General features: G+C 40.0%; 1 protein-coding gene across 1 annotated transcript in view; it reads left to right on the forward strand.

The window, feature by feature from the left end:
- cerk (ceramide kinase) overlaps positions 1–11,324 on the forward strand; it is a 51,895-nt gene extending 40,571 nt beyond the window's left edge. The window contains exons 12-13 of the mRNA XM_026147524.1: positions 4,444–4,622; positions 7,953–11,324. Of these exons, the coding sequence (XP_026003309.1) occupies positions 4,444–4,622; positions 7,953–8,067 (294 nt within the window). The 3' untranslated portion in view covers positions 8,068–11,324. The remainder of the gene's footprint in view (positions 1–4,443; positions 4,623–7,952) is intronic.
- Positions 11,325–19,396: the final 8,072 nt, after the last annotated feature.

The raw sequence follows: 19,396 nt of genomic DNA on the forward strand, positions 1-19,396 counted from the left end.
AGCGTGTCTCCAGTCCCAATTAAATATTTTAGCATCTAGATGACTCAGAGAAATGTGCATGCACGACATAAAATTACCAGCCTTCACTGGCAATGCTGCTGAATGTAGGAATTAAAATGACTTTGACTGCTGAGGATTTCCCCTGAATGCTATAATCCAAACGCTGAGAGTCAAAAGCAAGATATTAGCAATGGGACACAGTTTGGTTCTGTTTATCTATTACCTCCGATTTGTCTGGGTCTAATTAGCAAACGGTAGCGCGATGCTCGATTGTCCCAATTTCCCAAATGGAGAAGTCGCTCTTTGTTTCTGTTTTCAACAACAAACAATGTAACTAATGAATATTTATTTGTCAATCAGAAACTTTTCCAAACAATCAGCAACTATCAATTATAATCAAATACCACTATTACCAAGAGTACCACAGTGTCTTAATTTAAAAAAATAATTATCATTAAAAACATTGAATATATGGTACTAATAAGATGGCCATTATTATTCCATGAGCTGGGGAATTCAGTTTGAATGACTGTGCAACTAATGCCGCTCCGTTTTTATTCACAGATCATTCAGTCACCTTTACAAAGTAAAGGTACAGAACAAACAGAATTTTCACTTCGTTTTAATTATTAATGAAATGATACATGATGTTTATTTAGCAGTTTTCAACATTTCCCTCCCTTTTAATGTTTGCAAATCAAGCAACTGGTTTGTTTTACATGATTACACAGAATGTTTTAAATTCTGTGTTTAATGATAACTCGAACTAAATTAGAGTGTGTTGCATACGGGCAACACACATTGAATGGCACATAAGGGAAATTTTAAAAACATAGAGACATTAATAACTGCTGTGTGTGTGTGATGGAGTTTGCACATTTTTTCTGGGGGGTTAGTTTGTTTGCCCGTCTGTTAAGGAGGTACGGGTACATACAGGTCCATATATATACACACACACATGCTACGATCATCGTAGTAAGTAGATGTTGACATAGAAGTATGTTTCAGAGAGCATGTTAGCCCTGGCTATTTGAGCTTGATAAGCTAGCATTGCTGTTTAAAGCTTGTTTTATATTACACACTCACTTGTCACAGCTGTGTAAGGAAAAGAAAAGGAAGTCTCGTTAACCACCGTCCAGGAATCGCAGATGTCTGAATGTGATAATGGCAACGAAAAATGATGACATGCTGCATCTCTAGGCTGTCTTTGCCGCTTTACTTGCGGCACAGAACAGGAGACGAGTATGAGTAGGGTGATCGGGACTTTGCGTCAGAGTTCAGCTAATATCAGCATCACTGTCCAGCCAAGCAGAGAGAAACAAGGAGTGAGAAGCCACTAAGCGTATTCATGGCCTTGTCAGAAAGCCTTTTAGGCAGACCATCCAGCATGAATGCAAAGCGGCTGCAGTCATAAAGCGGGTCTGATGTGAAATAAATGGCTTTCACTCCACTTTCAGGATGAGAGAGGGTCAGAAAGAGAGGGGAGGAAGGTACGGAAAGAAAGCAAGACAAAACAGAGAGGAGTTTAGAGAGAAAGTGGCACCCTGTGAAGTTTAAGAAAATAGGTTCAGCTCTGTCCGTGCGCTTTCTGCAACACTGACGGAGATGAAAGGGGATTTTTGACAAAATAATTTCTTTTCATCTTTCTTTTCTCTTTTCCTTCACTCCTCCAGCGTTCACACAGTTTTCATGCACTTGCATGTTATCTGACCCGCATCTCTCCCTTTTGCCTGTTTACATCTGTCACTGGAAAAAGAAGGAAAAAAGGCCCACATGTTGATATAAGGACGTTCCGTAAGAAGACAGTAGGAAAAATACAATGTTTACTCTACACACAAGGAGCCTGTAAACTAAATTTAAGTGTAATTTTTCAGGAAAATGGGATTCTCTGATCACTGGATGGGGCTGTGGCTCAGGTGGTAGAATAATAATAATGTATACTTTATTGATCCCTGTGGGGAAATTCCTCCCTGCATTTAACCCATTCACTCAGTGAAGCAGTGGGCAGCAATTGGGCGCCTGGGGAGCAGTGTGTAGGGACGGCATCTTGCTCAGGGGTGCCTCAGGGTAGCCGTTCAGTGGATTTGAACCCCCGATCTTCCAATCATGGGGCCACCACTCTACCTACTGAGCTATCCCTGCCCTGAATGGGGCACCTACCAATCAGAATGTCAGTGGTTTGATCCCCAGCTCCTCCAGTATGCATGTTGAACTAGATGGTAAACTCCAAGTTTCTCCTGATGGATCCATCAGTTTGAGAAATCTTCAGGAAACAGAAGTTTTGGTTTGGGGCAGTGTAGACAGAGATCAACGAGGACCTTGATAAAGTCATGGGACCCGTCTGCGTTCCCACTACCACACTTGCCCAGGTTCCTGCAGTGATGGGCACCTGCTGGGCTTTGAAAGATCGCAGGGGTATTTTAGAAAAGTGAAACAGCATAAAGGGCCTTTCATGGGTTTTTATACAGAAACGAATCCTGTTTCTCATTCGCAGGTCGTAAGGTCAGTGTACAATCCACTGTTTTGTCTGCACTTGATTACTGTGATATTGTTTGTATGCATGCTTCTTATCCACCTGGAAGCCTCGATTCTGTGTGTCACGGTCCATCACGATTTATTACAGGCGATTCTTTTCTTACTCGCTGTGGCATCGTGTATGGAAAAGTGGGGGGGTCCTCTCTATCATGTTTATTTACAAGGCCCTGCTGCAAAGACTTCCTGCTTGCCTCTGCTCCTTAATCAAATTTAAAGACGGTGCTTAGAATATCGGGTCACAGGACACTTTAACTTGAGCTGTGCGTGTTATTCATGCCGAACTTGAAAAAACTGGATTTAAATACTTCGCTATAATTGAGGAAAACAAAGCAGTCTCTGGGATATTTCAACGTTGTTCTTGATTTGTGATCACTCATAAAGTGCAGTTTTGATATATAGCTGGAAAAAGAGATTGCAATATCAGTGAGACTGTTCAAATAAAGGATTTAATAATAACGACAATGATAATGTACAACACAACAGCGGCATTGTTTCCTGGGGTTTGTGTTGCATATGAATGGTTTGTACATTTGCACAGCAAATGGAAATGAAGAATGACAGGGAGCGTGTGTCTTATAGTACACATAAAGAAATGAGCAGGCGGGGGAAAAAATGACAGCACAACACAAATCTAACAGTCAGTGAAGTGCAAACAGCTTCCTGTATGACTGGGGAAATATGGTGCACAAAATGAGGTCATGCAGAGGTCAGAAGATGCACAAGAACCTGCAATGTGACTACACTGTCCAAAACATGAACTAGTTGTCGTTATTTTGAGCAAACTGAGATTAAAACGACGATCATACGCGTGATTGGCACATCCATAATATTATAACAGCACCTGAGCTGCAGTGAATGTGGGGGAAAGTGTGGATGCCCCACATATGCAAGGTCTCTACAACCTCTTTGAACGACCAGGCTAATGTGCCATAAGCATTTCTTTGTCTGTTTAGTGTTCTGTTAATGAATGTTGAATAAATTTTGATCACTGTAGACAGGAGTTATGAGGATTTTTTTTTTTTTATGATGTACTGTAACAGTGAGAACAGTGTTTAACAGTTGTTATGGTTACAGATGGTTGTGTAGTAAAACAGCTTAAGATTGTTCATGCCATTGTTTTTTAACTTCCAATAAAATGTCAGTAAATCATTATGGCTATAATGTTATCATGTGTTAGGAAAAACGGGACATGTGATAGTAGATGTGCTTGCTCTGTGAAACTTTAATAATAATAGTAATAATAGCAATACATATTATTTGAGGGTGCCTTTCAAAAACCTAAGGTCACCTTACAAAAGAACAAAATTAATAAAAGGAGCAACAGTCATAAAATACATAAAATAAGTTAAAATTGCAAAACAGAACTTGACAACAGATAAAATCAGCACTAAAGCGAATAAGCCAGTTTGAACAGATGTTTTGAGCTGTGACTTAAATGCGGGAAGAGAGTTTATATTTCTTATTGCTGGAGGAAGAGATTTCCAGAGCCAAGGAGCAGAGCGACTGAAGGCTCCGTTCCCCATAATCAAGGGTTAATCATTCATTTATTGTTGTTAGACAAGCATTTATACATTATATATTGAGCTGTAGTTCAAAATTTGGTGGAGACACTTATTATGAGGAAATTCTAATTAGAAATTCTTTTCTAAAATGCTGTTTTCCATCCTCACTGTTCAGTACGTCTTATTTCCTTGTGACTCTGAATGAAGAAACGTTGATTTAGTCGAGCACTAAAACAAAGATGAGCTCTTGTGTCGGCTCTCAAGCTGCTCACTTTGAAACCTTTGCAGGTGATCCGGGAGCATAACATCTGCAGCATCTGTGAGAACATCTGTTCCTTTGTCTATCTTATCTGTCCGTCTTCTCCCCTTTCATCATTTCTCATGTGGGTCTGCCTTTCTCCCCCAGTTTGACCACCCTTTTGTAGAGGTCCACCGGGTGAGGAAGTTTCGCTTCGAGCCAGAGCGCCACATACTGGTTTCACTGGAAGACCTGAGCGAGCCTGCAACAAAGACTGGCTACAGCACTCCCCTCGGCAGCTGGAGCTGCGATGGGGAGATCCTGCCTGAGGTTGCCATTCAAGTCAGGTAAATGACAACAGAATCATGTGTGACTGCACAGACAATTGTGCGACGTACGCTACGAGGCATCATAAGAGATTCAACCAAGGTCTTACTTGTAGAAATACTGCATTTGGCTCAGGTGAGGAATGATGTCATCCAGGTCATGGTAGTCTTAATCTCAGACTCTCAGGGCAGCGTTATAGGTGGCACCTATAATGTTGACACCCCTTCCGAGACTCAAATGATTACAAGGTGGGTCATTAACTCTGAGGACCACCTCCAAGGGGAAAATCCCACTAGGGGTTAAATACCTGGGAATATCCGGACCAAAGAAACCTCTGTGGTAAGAGGTTAAACCCCAAAAGGAAGACTTTCAGTACAGTTACATGGTCTACTTAGATGCATATTTGCATACTCATATAAGATCCTCTGGGTGATTTATAGAAACATTTGGTGACTGCAGTGAACATGTGAAATTGCCTGGAATACACTAAGGTGTTTAAAAAAAATGAAAAAAGAAAAGAAATCTCTCAAACTTGGGGAAACAAACACTGGAAAAACAATAAAATGCATTTTTATTTATAAGTTGTGATGAATGTTTTGCTCATATATTAGACATTTTAATGCTTTTAAACTCTACTTTGCCTGGTAAAGAGGAGCAAACCTCGATAACTTCTTTTTACCGTCTTATGAAGCTTGTCACTAAAAATGAACTCTGTGCGGCGGAGCGGTAAAGACGGGCCTGGATCACTCGGCATAGATGACGACTGGCAAATGGTTCTGAATTGAAGCACATAATATTGTAGGAGCAGTATAATGGATGAAGTATTGAAATACGTGCGGGGCTCATACCTATTGCATCATCATGGCTGGATATTTGTGGTAAAGACTTTCCTTTTGGGTATTAAGCTGTAATCTTGGCTTAAATTGCCCCAAATGTTCCTGAGTATTATGTCTTAAAGCGTAAGTAGAAACAGATTATGTTCTGTATGCCTGACAACTCTGTATTCACAGTGCACTGAAGTAAAACTCAGATGTACAACTTTTAGCCGCTGCTTTGATCTAAACTGAAATCGTAGAAAAAAGCCTGTGGACTTGGGTGACCGTGACTTTGCCTTTTCGCCTTGGTCGTTTATGGCTTTGAAACACCTAAAGGTACTGGGTAGATGGCTGTGAAAAGCTGTTCAGACATGCATGTTCCTTGATCCCAATGACTTTGTGAATCCTGGATTTTAGCCATTAAAGATCGAGACATTCAGATCAGCCTTAGATAACTGTTTTTAGTGAGAATTGTTAAACATTAGCATGGTTACATGCCAGAACAGGTCAGCAGACTGATGACCAGAGACCTAGAAGTGTCTAACAGTGCAAGCAAAGAATACCTTTGACTGGCATATTAGAGGGTGGGCAATATACAAAAGGTTTACCTAACTAACGAGATCCTCTAAATGTCCTCTAAAGAGCAGCTGCCGTTGACAAAGTGATGACTGCTTAAGTGGACTGAGTTTTAGGATGGTGAACATGGCCCTTAGGTTCTAGTCACACAGGCATGGAGACCAGTTGGCAACCATCAGTCGGGAGAGTTTTCCTCAACTGTTTGCAAGTGGTTTCTGGAGTTAGCTGCAGTCACTTTAGTTAACATGGAAGATACCAAACTACTCGACAAGTAGAAAACTGGTTGGGGAATGCACATTTTTTCCTAGTTAGCGGAGATTGCCAGGGACTTACCAACTGGGCTCCAGGCTTAAGTCAGCGGCCCCCAACCTTTTTTGCGCCACAATATTTTCACGAGCTGGCCTTTAAGGAGTTGCAGATAAATACAACAAAATAAAACCAGTACCGGTACCAAAACAAAGAAAATGTATTCATAGCACAAGGGAAAAGACCCAGGGAAACTGAGTTAACGATAAAAACGATCAAAAATAACGAAAAAACCCTGATAACCATCAATTTCACACCTGAGCCTCAACTCTCGTGACCCGGTACCAAACGACTCGCGGACCAGTATCGGTCCATGGCCCGCTGGCCTAAGTGACCGAAAACTTATTAGGCTGATAACATGTTCGCATGGCAATGCTAGCTTGGCTACAAGCTATCCAAACTTTTAATATCTGTCAGTGACCCATCTAGGGTTAGAGGTACAGGCAAAAGGAAGGGTTTTTAGCAAAGAAACTATAATGCCCAAATCTACAGTTTTACTATTTTGGCTAAATAATTCTAGTGGTCTGCTAGATGCTAAGGAGTTATATGAGAAAACTTGAATTTGGAAAGAAAAAGCAGGAAAAAACATGTAGAGGATTTAAAGATCTAACAACGACAATACTCTGTGTGTAGCTAAATTGTCAATATAAAAGAAGGGCTGGTGATAAAGATGTCCTCCTGTGTGGCGAGACAGAAGCGAGAGCAGCAGTGCCATTAGCACCACTAGTGTCCAATAGTTTCTGGTCAGGAGAGTCTTTCACTGTTCCCCGCTGTACAATCTTGGCAACTCAATGGAATTAGCCCCCCTCATTATTCTGGCCCTGTCCACACTTCAGCTTTCCCCGCTATCAGATCTCTATACAGCCGGCGTGGCACTGCTTGACGCATCATTTATTTCATGCTCCATTGTACTTTGCCAATGATGCATGGCGCTGTAATGTTGCTAATTTAACGGCCCTCCCCATGTTAAAAGGCTACTCCCCTTTAATTAAAGCAGAAGTCCGTCCTTTTATTGCCTCTTCCTCGCCACTAATCGTTCTTGGAGTGAGCCAGCCAGAGTGCTGCTTGGATAATAAATGGTAATAGCCCGGGTGCGACGGAAGGAAAGTTGGAGGGGGAAAAAAAGAGTGCGATGTAGGAAGTACATCTTTAGCGAAAGTTAAACTGAAGGCACAACTGATAAAGACAAATACTTACAAACAAGCTAAGGTACCTTTTTATGTAATTACAACCTGAAGATGCCTCTGCTTGATTTTGTGTTTTCATTTCATGTATAAATAGAATCTAGAGATAAAGCATTATATTAACTGCTGCTTACGCCCCCAAGAAAACAGCAGGTGTTCTGACGTAAATATAGGTATCATTTAGGAGAAAAAGGCACAGGTAGTAATTAAGACTGTACAACACACTGGCCATTTTACAGCTTTTTTTCTGTGCATATACTCCATCTGTTATAGGCGGCACTTTAAAGGTTTCTGCGTGTCAGACTGTCTCTTTCAAGTTTGCGTGTCGAGTCCTAACACAGGGGTGCCGTTCCGTTGCTTCTGCGGCCACATGGGCAGTAAAGTCTCACAGAAAAGAACATAGTCATTAAGTTGATGGTTTGTTATTCAGGCTAAATGGTGCATTTTGTGTGTGTCTTTATCTCTGCAGTGTCCAGTGCCAGTTGATCAGGCTGTTTGCCCGTGGTATTGAGGAACAGCAGCAGCAGCAGTGTGTGTCGGACGACCCGTGTACCCTCAGTGCCTTGGAGCCAACCACAGACTAGTCAGTGGATTGAGAGCTGAAGAGGACATTTAACTGTTCAAAAACAACTTAGTTGAACTTGGCACAGTTTCCTGGAAAAACACATTCGTCATATCAGTTTAAATCCTAAATGCTGATGTCTCCTTGCCTCCTATCCATGCAAAAAAAAAAGGGGGGAATAAAATTTAACCCTGGAGAACCCATGGGGTCAAATTTGACCCCATGGTTTCCCTAGAAAACCAATGGGGTCGGCTCTGACCCCATTGGTTATTTGAAAAATGCAAAGCTAAAAAGCACTTCAGCATCCCATTATGAGGATGGAACATTTAAATCCAAGGAAAAGTTTCATCACAAGTCAACTAGTCATTTCCCCTTTGACATTTGGGGCTTTTCAGGTACAAAATTGCCTCATAGAGCTTGAAGTAAGCAGAGATATAATGTGCCTACTGCTGCCACATTGAAACCCAAAATGTCAGGTTTTGTATTTGTACTTTTTGGGAAATTAAGATGTCTAAGCTCAAAGGATCTGAAGCAGGGGAGTCCACACAGACACATGCACAAACAGATGAAACTGGACTTAACTATCCCAGAAGGTCTTTACCCTGCCATGAAGGAGAATATAAATGGGATTTCTCCCTACACAGCATGGACAGAGAGCCAAGGAGATGCAGCTCTGTAAGAAGGATGAAGAATAATCCCTGTGAAGTACATTGATAAACTGAAAAGAGTAGAGAAAAAAGTAGCAAGGCTAAAAGGAAAAAACAAATCTCTCCTTTTAGGGGGAAAAGGGGGAAAAAATCATTTCATCTGTGACCCAGGTGGAAGCAGATATGAGCCAGGGGCACTAATGAAAAGGACTGAGTACCCTGCTAATACACTAACAGGACCCCGGTGACTGCTGGGTGATAAGGCAAAGTGGTTGCTAAGTGATTTGGTGTGTCTGAGCACCGCTGCGCTGCACCTGTGGCTCTGAGTTCTGCTCGTCTCTGGCTAAACTACCAACAGTTTAATCATCACCTGGGATTAGCTAAAATTATCCATTGTTAACATCATTAGAGATAATGTATTGCTTTGCTTTGAAATTGCTCTTATTCAGCTTTTTCCTTTTTTTTTCTTTTTTTTTCTTTTTGTTTGAGGTCAAGCTGGTCTTGATATCACAGGAGAACGGTCGCCAGCAAATAAGAAGAAGCTTTTATTTTTACAGTGATTATATAAAACTGTGTGTATGGTAATAATACATGAGGGTCCATGTATATGTGATTAAAGTAAAAGTGGGTTTTCTGCAGGTCCTTCGGGATTCGTGCGTGCGTGTGTGAAGATGCCAGTGATGATGATAATTTGGATTTTATTACTTAGGGGCTCATAGCTGCCATTTTTCAGATGGTGTCTCACCATAGTTGAGATGCTTCAGATTTGTTGTTACTGAGGTTTTTGCAGACACATGATCACTAACAGTGGGATGTTTGTTTGTCCCCCATTTTGGATGTGTGACATTTATGGTTACAACATAGGGTCAAACGAATAAAGCCTTAGTCACACAGACCAGGAGATCAGTTAGTGACACCCTGGAAACCACCAGTCACTAGGGAAGATATCCCTGACCAGCTGGACAAAACCTCCTTAGCAGTGCTTTGATAGGTAGAAGATATCGTTCACCGGTAATTTGCATGGAATATGCAAGTTTGCCAACTACTCTCCAAGCGGTAGTAAGGCCGTTAAAAGTATGATACGAACCGAAATTGAAGCTGTTGACCTTGTAAAGAAAATCTGCACTTAATTAAATGTGTTTGCTGTAGCACTGAGGCACTTTTACTATGAAGGCAAATATTTTGTTTCTGGTTTGCTTTGCACTTTTGCGAGTTTTGTCGCTTGGCTAGCAGTGAGTTAATATTTATTTTAAAAAAAAAGCTGGCATCATGAAAAGTACAGGCTTGCAACCAAAGAAAATCACTGCTAAAAAGCTCTTGGTTGCCCTCTTTGCAACCAGTTACAAACTATAGCAACTATACGCTAAACTTTTTACTCAGAGATTGGTGGCTGTATCATGTCCACTATGGTAGACCACAGAGAAATATGTGCAGGATGTCTTGTGAGAAATTTTTATAGATGACCAAACGCACAAATGTAACTAATGCAATAATTGGTACCTTTTTTCTGTCAGACATCTTAAAACACATGAACATTTTAGCTTTTAAAAAGCTTTATTTAATGTTATTTTTCATTAATGAGCATTAATTTTGTGTATGTAATGTTCATACAGTATAATTTCAGAAAGATAATATAAAACAAAATTAAATCCCTTTTTAATTTTGTGATGGGAATCTAAAAAGGTAACAAGCCATGGAAGTTAAATCCAAGTTAAACTTTTTAAACCTTTATTTACATTTTTCCACCAATGCTTTTCCTGGTGTTTGGTCCAATTTCTGTGTGCTTACAATTGCATTTTGATTAACTGTCATATCCAGAGTCAAAGGTTAACGCTCGCTATCTTTTCAGATTATCAATCTGATGCTAAATGAATTAGTTCGCCATCTTAGCTGCTGTTGTCACGTAGAAACTTAAGCACTCTTTATGCAAAGAGAGAGTCAAGCGCAAGACTTTGAAACAGAGCAAAATCTTGTAAAACCATAAATGATGCTACTTTCCAACAGTTATAAAGTAGTTGATGTGAGAACAAGCGCCCTTTCATGTTGGCTCTATGCAGCTGGCTGCTCAAGTGCTCACAACTAAAAACAAAGAGATGGTAACATCACACATTACTGGTTACTTGTTGGTTAAACTATTAAATGTAGTTTAAAAAAAAAGGTTTTTGCAACTTTGTCTGGGAATTTTATTGGGATAAAACCACCACTGTGCACTTACTGGGATATGTGCTATTGTATGTTATCACATTAGGGCTTCTTTCTATTGCCTTGCTTAGCTGCCTTCTTTTCATGGGTCCAGTTAGATGACGGCTGTTTAATCAGACTATTGCACTGTGTGCATTACTGTCTGCAGGCAATGAAACTGTTTTTTTAGTGGAACCCACTAGTGTATGATAAAGATGTAAACTAAATCAAAATATAAAGTTAATTTAATTTTGACTCTTCATACTTTAGTACACACTGTACACAAAACAAGCTGTGATGTAACTAGATATGTTTTATATAACGAAGAACTGCAATAAAGTTGTTTTGAAATCAGATTTTTGAACTCATGGTGCGTCTGATGCCAGTGGTGTTTTATTCCTTTCTTTTTCTACTTCTTAAAGACACACTCTCTCCCACGCATGCACACAAAGGTCAGCGGTCTCCTGATCTGGCTTTCTTACTCTCACTCTTTACCTGTCTCCCTGTATGAGTGGGATTTAATAGGGTGCTGTGATGTGAGTGAGATGTTTCATTAAAGAACATCAGACATCAAAGGTCTCTGCTGATGGAGTGGTATTTCAAGCTGTGCTCATTCTGCCCACAGACTGGATCTTGTTTCTTTTTTGACACAGAGATAGGCAAGTATGGAAATCTAAATTTGGAAAGTAATGTCAGTTAAAATTTCTCACCCTGGGTATGAGTGCAAGTCCACAAATCAAACTTGTCTCAGGTAAAACAGGTTGTAGCAATAGCATGTAATGGATTTATCCGTATTGGGCCCTAGTTTGCTGCTTTTTAAAACTATTCAGGCCGTGCACCGGCTGAATGTGCTACACCAAAGGTCGAAGGTGCTTGTGCCAATCAGCAGTTATTTCAATGGTGTGAAACAGCACAAAGTAAAGTAGACATTATATGGAATCTGGAGGGATATACAGTTTACTACTGTGCTTGCAAAGTACTCACAACAGTTAGATAAAGAAGCTATATTGGTGTGGCAGTGGCTGAGATATGAGATGTGACCTTTAGTTCCCTATATCTGTCAAGCTTTAAAGGCACCACTTCCCATGATACAAATTGTTATTGTCTTTGGTGAAACCCTCCATGACGAGTAAACAATGCTTTCAAATTCCATCATTGATTTTATAATGCCGACTCCAAACCCATTGACATTATCAGGGTTTTCTTCTTGTCGACCTAAAACTCACACCAGGGCACAAAAAACAACTTTTGGCTAAAGTTTTAAAGTTAAATTAAAAAAGTTAAAAGTAAACACATCTTAATGGGATAAAGCCCCTTTTAAATTAAAGCTCTAATAATCAATTAACCCCTTCTAATTTGGTGATTACCAAAATGGAGCAACATGGTAACTACTACTGTGCAAAAGTTTCAAGCCACCCCTCATTTCTTTATACTTTACTTTGGAAAATGGGAAATAGGTGCAGCGATTTATAGGAACATGCAAAACACTATTTAAATGTAAAAAGAGTTTTTGCAATTCTAATAAGTCTGAAAGTCAATAATTGGTAAAATGAACTTTATTCTTCAACACAGATAGCCTTAGCTGTCTTAGGCAATCTTGTCATGTCTCTAAATAGTCTTCAGGAATAGTTCTCTGGGCTTCTTGAAGGACATTCAAAGCTTCTTGTTTGGTTGTGCCCTGCCTTTTCATCTACCACACACCTTCAACCGGGACCATTTCTGATGAGGCTTCAGTGAACAGCAGATTAATTAAGTGAAGGTCCAGATGCATCTCGCATGTCCTTTGCTGCATTTTTCCCTTCTTCTTATGGCTTCTTATGACTTGCAGATACTGTTCATCTGCTCTAGATATTATTTTTGGGGGCCTAACACTTGTCACTTTTTTCCTCTGCTTGTCCAGTTTCCTCAAATTTTTTAAGACCACACTGCACCTGACACTGAAAAGACCCTGGCAAATGCTAATAGGAATCACATCGTTGGTGCACAGTAACCATTTTATGCTTGTCAACATGATTTGGCATTTTTCATAGATTCAAGCAAAGACAGTCAAACAAATGTGTTTTTGCGACAGGCTGCTAGTAATAACATCGCCTAAAGATACAATTTAAAACTGGTTCTTTGCAAAGTGTAGACGCAGCACTGGTTCATTCCTTGAGTTAGCTCCGTTTTTAATCCCTGAACAAGTGGCTTAGCAAAAATATTCCTCTGAAAATGGTCAGCTACAAGGACTGGATCACAAATGTGTGCAAAAAGTAGCCAATGTCCAAAGAAAACTTTCAGGAAGCCTGGAGAAATATTGCTGAAGACTACTTTAAAACATGACTAGAAAGTCTTGTAAGGAAGCAAAATCTAAGGAAATTAAGGATTTATTTTTTTCTTACTGTCAGTAGGTGCCATTTCTGACAGTATCTCTTCTGAAACTGCACTCAAAATGACATAAAACAAACTGTCTAACTGAGAGGAAATTCATTTGTCTGTGTTCAAGTGTTCAAAAATATTAGCTTATTAACTTTTTTTTTTAACAATAAAAAAGTTACAAGTATGGTCCCTGAAGTTTTCACACTGTTATTCAAGTCCATGTAAATTTCCAGGGTTTGTGTGCAGGATTACATCCAAAACCTTGCTGATTTGTCACCAGGGAGCAGAAAGCCAGAGTGTAAAAGACTGCAGTGTGGTGTACTGCGGTGCAGTCTTGGCGGTACACCTTCCACATGGGAAAACTAAAAGGTCACCAGTGTTACTTGTTTCTTTCATCCATGAAATTTTAAAAGTTATCTCCTGCTAACACCTCTGCCAAAATGTTACTTTGCCAAGCTGCTCGTCTAAGCAGGTATTGTGGAATGTGACTATCTGACAGGCTGGCTTCAAAATGATTGTACATTACTCTAATACAAGAGCTAGCATGGCACTGAGACGAGACGGATTTTCCAGCCTGTCTTTTCCGCAGCGACAACCAAATTGTTTTCCCTCCTCCCGTCTTTCTTCCCTCATTTTCTTGCTTTGCTACTTCCTTATTGATTTATTCTCTATCTGCTTGTCCGCAGCCCACCGTGAGCCACTCTCTCATTCCCGCATCCCACCTGAGATGCAAGGTGAGACAAAACAGCCGCATAAACACCCTCTCTGCCACACAACAAATGCACACGCACATAAAAAGGCAGTCGGCTCTCCTCAATTTTCAGCAGTGTCCTTACCCAAAGTGGCCCCCTAAAACACCTCCCCCAGTGCTCTCATTCACACTCTGTGCCTCTCTCACCTTCACACACACGTCCACGCCCACCCTTGCATCAACAAGTCTCACCTTTTCTCCCTCCACATAAAGATTTACACTTATAGTGGGACAAAAGGGAACAGGAAAGCACATGCTTACGTCTTTTCTTTCATCCCCTGCCTTGGGACACCTAAAAAGGATGCTTTGGGCCTACATCAAGACTATTCCCTTTAATCGAGCCCTTTTCAACCTATTTGTCCAAGTATGACAGAATTCTGCATCTTAAAACATATATAAACACTTTTTTTGCAACCTTTGTTTTTGTTTCTTATGCACACAACAGGAACATCCAGTGTGCCAATGCAAACTGTTATGTGATCAAGGGAAGCAGAAAAGGTGATGCGGTGGCAGGCAGTGCGACCTCCACTAAAGGTTCTATCACAGTAATAAATACAGCATCAAAATCTTGATTAAAAAAAATCTTCTCACAGCAGGTCGTCTAACAAGAGACAAACAAAAGCGGAAATATTTGCTTGTGTGATAGCCTGAGGAGAATTAGGTGGGTGGTATGAAAGCGGCGTGAGTGAGAAAAAGAGTTAGAAGGACAGACGGAGCAGATACTGCAGGGGCGGTGGTCCAAAACAGCAGCAGCACCGTTCCCCACTTCTCTCTATATTGATTGGAATGAGCTCCCTGTGAGAGATCTAGATCAATGAGGCCATAACAGTCCATCTTCTCAGTCAGGAGCCACTACCGGCCTCTTATCTCTCACTCTCTGACCCACACACAAACATGCACACCGACACACAACCAGGCCTTTCCTTACACATTTCATCTCACCGATGCAGTCACCCACGTTAGAGGGTATACCTTTAAGCTGAAGACTACATTTTATTTCATTATTTAAAACAAATCTGTTTAGGTGATAAAGGACAATTTGACAATTCCAATCCAATTTGACCTTTTTTACTCTACAAAAAAGGTAGGGAAGTAACATTTCATATTCAATACTTACCAATGCTTTATGGGTCATTTAAGTCAGCGGTCCCCAACCCCCGGGCCACGAACTGGTACCGGTCTGTGAGCTGTTTGGTACTGGGCCATAAGAGTTGAGGCTTGGGTGTGAAATTTATGGTTTTCAGGGTTTTTATTGTTACTTTTTTATCGTTAACTTGGTTTCCCTGGGTCTTTTCCCGTGTGTTATTAATAATTCTTCTTTTTTTGAGTACTGGTACTGGTTTTATTTTGTTGTATTTATCCACGACACCTTAAAGGCCGGTCTGTGAAAATATTGTCTGACATAAACCGGTCCGTGGCGCAAAAATGCCATTGGCATTAATCCACCTCCATCCTAACACTTCAGTTCATCAGGAATTAAATGCAGGTGAAGCAGATTACATAAGTGAGTGGTTATTACACAAACGTAACATCTGAAAAAAAAGAACATAGTGAGTAATGGAGTGGAAAACTTCCCGCTGATTAAACAGCTGTGACGAGCAGCATACCATGATGGCTGGACTCATTCTTTGTTTTTCTTTTTTAGATCACTAATTTCTCATGACTCTTTTGTATCTGCAATTTTAGCAGCGACAAGAAAAAGCTCAAAAAGTTCAGCTTATCTTTTATTAGCTATGCAGCAAGCCATTCGTCCTCATTATGTAAATTCTGAGTAAAAGCCAACACTCAAAGTGAGAGGTCCTTGAATCAGCATTATTACAGCAATTAACAAGGCCACACACCAAGCATCTTTTTAATCCTGCAAATTGTAATAATCCTCTCAAAGCAATGCTGTGATATGTAATTTACTCCACAATGCATTCCTTCTTTTGAGGAGAGGAAAAACTTTTTTTGAGGTTTTTTTTTTTTAAGTGAGTTGAGTTTTCATTTGAACATGATGACAGTTTCCTGTATTTTGTAGTAACTACAGCATTTACACAGATGGAAATGATTCTGTTTCTTATTTAGGCTTTATCACAATCCTTGCTTTGTCTCTTGTCAGGCTATAATCATAAAAAAAATGGATCATATTAAACATAACATGTCAAAAAAAGAAAAAAAAACTGCCTCTACTACTTAACTGATAGAGAAAATTAAGCAATTGAAAACTAATGACACCCATTTCAACTGTCATTAAATAGCTGTTATCATGTTGTTATTACTCCCATAAATATCACCAGTACGCAGCTTCCTGTCTCATAAACATGTCAGTGTGGCAAAATATGATGAAAGGAAGACAAACCAACAAGAAAGCTGCTCCTGAGTCTGACTCTATTGCTGCTGTCAGTATGTGACCTAACCACAGCTAATTGTTTTATAATGGAAAACATTGTCTGGGAACAGAAAAAATATTTTAAAAACTGGTAATTGCTCAAAAAGGTTAATTACGGTATTAGAAAAATAATCAGCGACAAAGTCTAATTGAAATAAACATGAAAGCAAAACATCTCATTCTAACACAGAGTTTCCTGTTAGTGCCAATTGGTTGATTCTTCCTGCCATACACAGCAGCAGTCCCCAACCCACCAGCCACAGACTGATACTGGTCCATGAGTCATTTTGTACTGGGCCGCGAGAGTTGAGGCTCGGGTGTGAAATTTATGGGTTTTAGGGTTTTTTAAACCTCAATTTTTAAAAAAAAAAATCGTTTTCCTTGGGTCTTTTCACGTGTGTTATTAATAAATCTTCTTTTTTTTGGTACCGCCACTGGTTTTATTTTGTTGTATTTATCCGCGACACCTCAAAGGCTGGTCTGTGAAAATATTGTTGGACATAAACCGGCCCGTGGTGCAAAAAAGGTTGGGGACCACTGACATGCAGTACATTTAGCTTCGGTCCTGCTGAATAGTAGTTTGGTCATTTTCACACAATAACTGATGTTATACATGATCAACATACAGAACTACATTTCTGGTAATAAAGGGTAAATTACTTTAAAACGTTTCTAGGAGGCCCAGCCAGCACCCGAACAAAGGTCCACGTGAGGCTGGCTCTAAAAGCAAGCGCCCATGTAGAAATGTCCAGCTTTATGGCATTAAAGAAAGAAGATTTACAGCTTTTTACAAAGAACAGTTTTGCCCTTTGTGGATAGGATCCCCACGCTGCAGTATAAATTCACCGACAGTTATTGTATACAGTGTAGTATAGCTGAAGTGTTTATTAAAGAGCGCTCCCTATCTGTTTGGGGTAGAACAGCAAGCTCGATCTCTGTGTGGGTGCTTTGTTGTTAAGATTCCTCAGCTTGCAACAGTATTGTTAGAAATGCATTATCTAACCTACCTACCCTACCCTATCCTAAGATTCATTGCACAGTGGCAGTGGTGGATAACTTTTTCCCAAACTGGTGAACAGCTCAAGTGAAACAGCTGAGAAACAACATTAAGTACTGGGTTTTATCTCAACTAGTTATTTAGCGGTACATTTGTTAAAAAAAAACTAAAAAAAACAAAGCCAAAATGACTGCAGGTGTCCATAAGTTGCGGTACTTCAGCATCTAGCTAGCCTTACAGAAGAAGAGCGAACATAAAGCGAGTGACTTTTTTAAATATCAGGTCATTTTAAATTCGACATTTCTATCAGCTCAACAAACATCAGCAAACACAAACTGATGGTGTGCAGTTTGTGGCACAGTGTGTTGCTAGCTGAAAGTCCAGCTGCTGTATTTGACAGGGAGAGAAAAGAAAGAGCGCTAACTTCAGAGAGAGATGGAGAAAGATAAGACAGACAGGAAAGGAGAGGAAGAAGAGAGGTTAGATTTAAAGGTAAGTACTGCTCAGTGGTGTTTGATAAACTGGAAATTGAAAGCTTACATGTAAGCCCTCATGTTTTTAAATCAAATATTGGGTCTGTATGTGACATTATGTTTTTTCATATTGTGAAACAAGCTGCAAGCTGAGGTAGACTCACTTTGTTATTTATAGGTTGCATGAAAAACCTCTGCAGGTTAGTGCAGGATAAATACGTTAGTTTGCTGTTCTGTGATGGATTTAAAGTAAAGAACCGTGTGTGACTGGTGCACAGTGGCTGTGGTTTCATGGTCACAGTAAGGTTACATCAAGCGTAGCAGAGATTCATATGAATTTTAGCTGATGATGCTGAGATCCACTGACTGGATTCTACCTTCATAAAGACAGCATAAAGAGTGTACTGTCAGTGTAGAGGATGAAAAGCTCATGAAACATCTGCTCACATCTGGTTGAATTAAGTTGTCCACAAAGAGCAGCAGGTCAGCTGATCACAGTCTGTACACTAAGAAAATCTACCGAGGCTCTCAAAATAGAAATTATTGTGAGTTATGATTCATTTCCTCACACTGAGCCATTACAACCAATTTTAGCCGCCCGTTGCTGAATCCCATTTTAACTCTTGTGTTACGTGTCTGCAGGCTGTTTTTTTTTTTTTGGGGGGGGGGTTGTACTGCACATTTGCACATTTTCCCTTTTAGAGTTAAAATCACCCTCTACAATGTGGGCAACAGAAAATACATATATATTTTCCATTTTCCTACTTTTTCCTCAGATTCCAGCTGAGTATAATTAGAATGGAAAAAAGTTTGTAAACCCATCGGATATTATTTTACGGTTCAGTTAGCTTTGCACAAGAATAGCTACTTTTACCTTCTTACTTTAAGTAAATTAAAACAATTCTGGCTTTATTTTGATAGATGCAGTTAAGAGTGACAGGAAAGCAGAGGACGCGGGGAAGACATGCGGCAAAGGGCTTTGAACCAGGGCTGCCCAGGTGGATGTTGGGATCTTGGAAGGACCGTATGGCTGAGAGCGGGCCTGCTCATCCCAGTGAGCTAAACTGGTGCCCCCACTTGCTTTTAAAGCATTTACTTTATATGCCGGTCAATACTTAAATTAAATTTTCCATGATTTCGTGAAAAATTAATACCAGAACTGGGACAAAGCTATTGCTTACACCACTACAGTTAAAGAAGGCAGCTTGTTAACCAAGCTTGTTAGCTAATAATTTAGCATTCCAATTTAGCTCTCTCTAAATATGGTAGCTTCTGGCTCCAAAAAACTAACATTAAAAGACAAAAGATTAATGTTGAGGCTTCAAAATTTAGAGTCCAAAAGCAATGGAAGACTTTACTGTGGCTACATCCGTATTTTATACTGTCGGTGCTTACCTACTGTCACTGAGGTAACGCTTCTTTCAAGTACAAGCTCAGTCTGAAAGAGTTACATTTTTAAATAGACTGAATAAAAATGGTTGCCCGCACTGAACTTTTTACAGACCCAAAAGTCTCACTGAAAAATGGCATGAAGCCTCCAAGACATTTCAGGCAAAAAAGTCGAGCTGGTCAT

Source organism: Astatotilapia calliptera, chromosome 17 (assembly GCF_900246225.1).
Source record: "Astatotilapia calliptera chromosome 17, fAstCal1.2, whole genome shotgun sequence".
In the NCBI taxonomy this organism is placed as follows: domain Eukaryota; kingdom Metazoa; phylum Chordata; class Actinopteri; order Cichliformes; family Cichlidae; genus Astatotilapia; species Astatotilapia calliptera.